The sequence below is a fragment of the Chrysochloris asiatica genome, unplaced genomic scaffold (genome assembly GCF_000296735.1).
Source record: "Chrysochloris asiatica unplaced genomic scaffold, ChrAsi1.0 scaffold00350, whole genome shotgun sequence".
NCBI lineage: Eukaryota > Metazoa > Chordata > Mammalia > Afrosoricida > Chrysochloridae > Chrysochloris > Chrysochloris asiatica.
In genome coordinates this window covers 1,501,962-1,503,181 of record NW_006408868.1, presented here as the reverse complement: position 1 = coordinate 1,503,181, position 1,220 = coordinate 1,501,962, and the positions used below count along the sequence as shown (strand labels likewise).

The 1,220-nt window shown below is 32.0% G+C and overlaps 1 protein-coding gene across 1 annotated transcript in view; it reads left to right on the top strand.

The window, feature by feature from the left end:
• Positions 1-960, top strand: part of NEK4 (NIMA-related kinase 4) — a 73,639-nt gene extending 72,679 nt beyond the window's left edge. The window contains exon 16 of the mRNA XM_006876056.1: positions 868-960. Coding sequence (XP_006876118.1) covers positions 868-960 — 93 coding nt within the window. The remainder of the gene's footprint in view (positions 1-867) is intronic.
• Positions 961-1,220: the final 260 nt, after the last annotated feature.

Here is a 1,220-nt window from a genome sequence, read left to right as displayed (position 1 = left end):
TAAAGTTGTTTTTTTAATCAGTTAAGTGAAGAAAAAAGAAATAGGCATTTATACTGGTTTTTAAATAATTATGTAATTAACCTGCGTTTTAGTCTTTTCATGTGGATTTGAATTGCTTTCAACCTGAAGATCTTCCTTTAGTATTTTTTTGTAAAGTAGTTCAGCTGGCCACATTTTTATCTGGGAATGTCTTTATTTTGCCTTCATTATTGAAAAGTAACTTTCTTGGATATAGGATTGTTACTATTTCTTTAAGTATGGTTTCCTAGTGTATTTATAATCAATACTTTGAAGTCTTTGTTAAATGTGAAGAGACCACGTAAGGAGACTATTCTGATTCCAGAGAAAGCAAAGGACTCAGAGATGCTAGGTGCAATAAGGCCTATAAAGAGAAAAGGAGAGAAATATAGATCTACTATTGGTAAATCTTAACGTGATTGAATGAGCTTTGCTCGACTCCCTTTACTGATATTATCAAATATTCGTTCATAATTTAGTCTCAGCTCCTCCACCACCCTACATTATCTTTAGAAATTTATATTCAGTAAACCTGTGTTTTAGCAGGAAAGAAATTATTTGTAATGTCCTGCAGTGAAAGAGAAATTGCTGGCAGATTAATTTCAGTCAGGGATTTCTTTAAAGTGAATATTTGGTTTTGTGGATAAGAAAACCCCAAAATGAAAGCAGGGTATCTGTGTCACTTTTTCTCTTTGACATATAGAAGTTTTACATTTTATGTAAGGTGAACTATTCATATTTTTCTCATATTGTTTACACTGTTAGTGTCATGCTTAGAAAAGCCCTTCTCCTAAAATTAGATTTAAAAATACTTTCTATTGATTTTCTTTATATCTGTTTTCCAAATAGGTGCGCTTGCAGGAGCATATGGGTGAGAAGTATATGACTTATAGTGTGAAAGCTCGCCAGTTGAAATTTTTTGAAGAAAATGTGAATTTTTGAAAATTTGTTCTAATCAGCTGCCAGAACTGAAAACTTATATTCAAAGGCTTTTGACTTAAAAATAAAAGCAAACAAACTCTTAACAGTGACTTAGAGGCCATTCAGTGTCCTTATTTCTCTTTGGGGTTTTCTTGCTGTAAAAAAAGTAGTATGAGGCAAGCTCACAAAACATAGAAAAGAAAATCCCATGGGAATCATATTCTTTGATGAGGAAATACCTGTTATAAGACGTTTGTTTGCTTCTTGTTTACTAAGCCTTT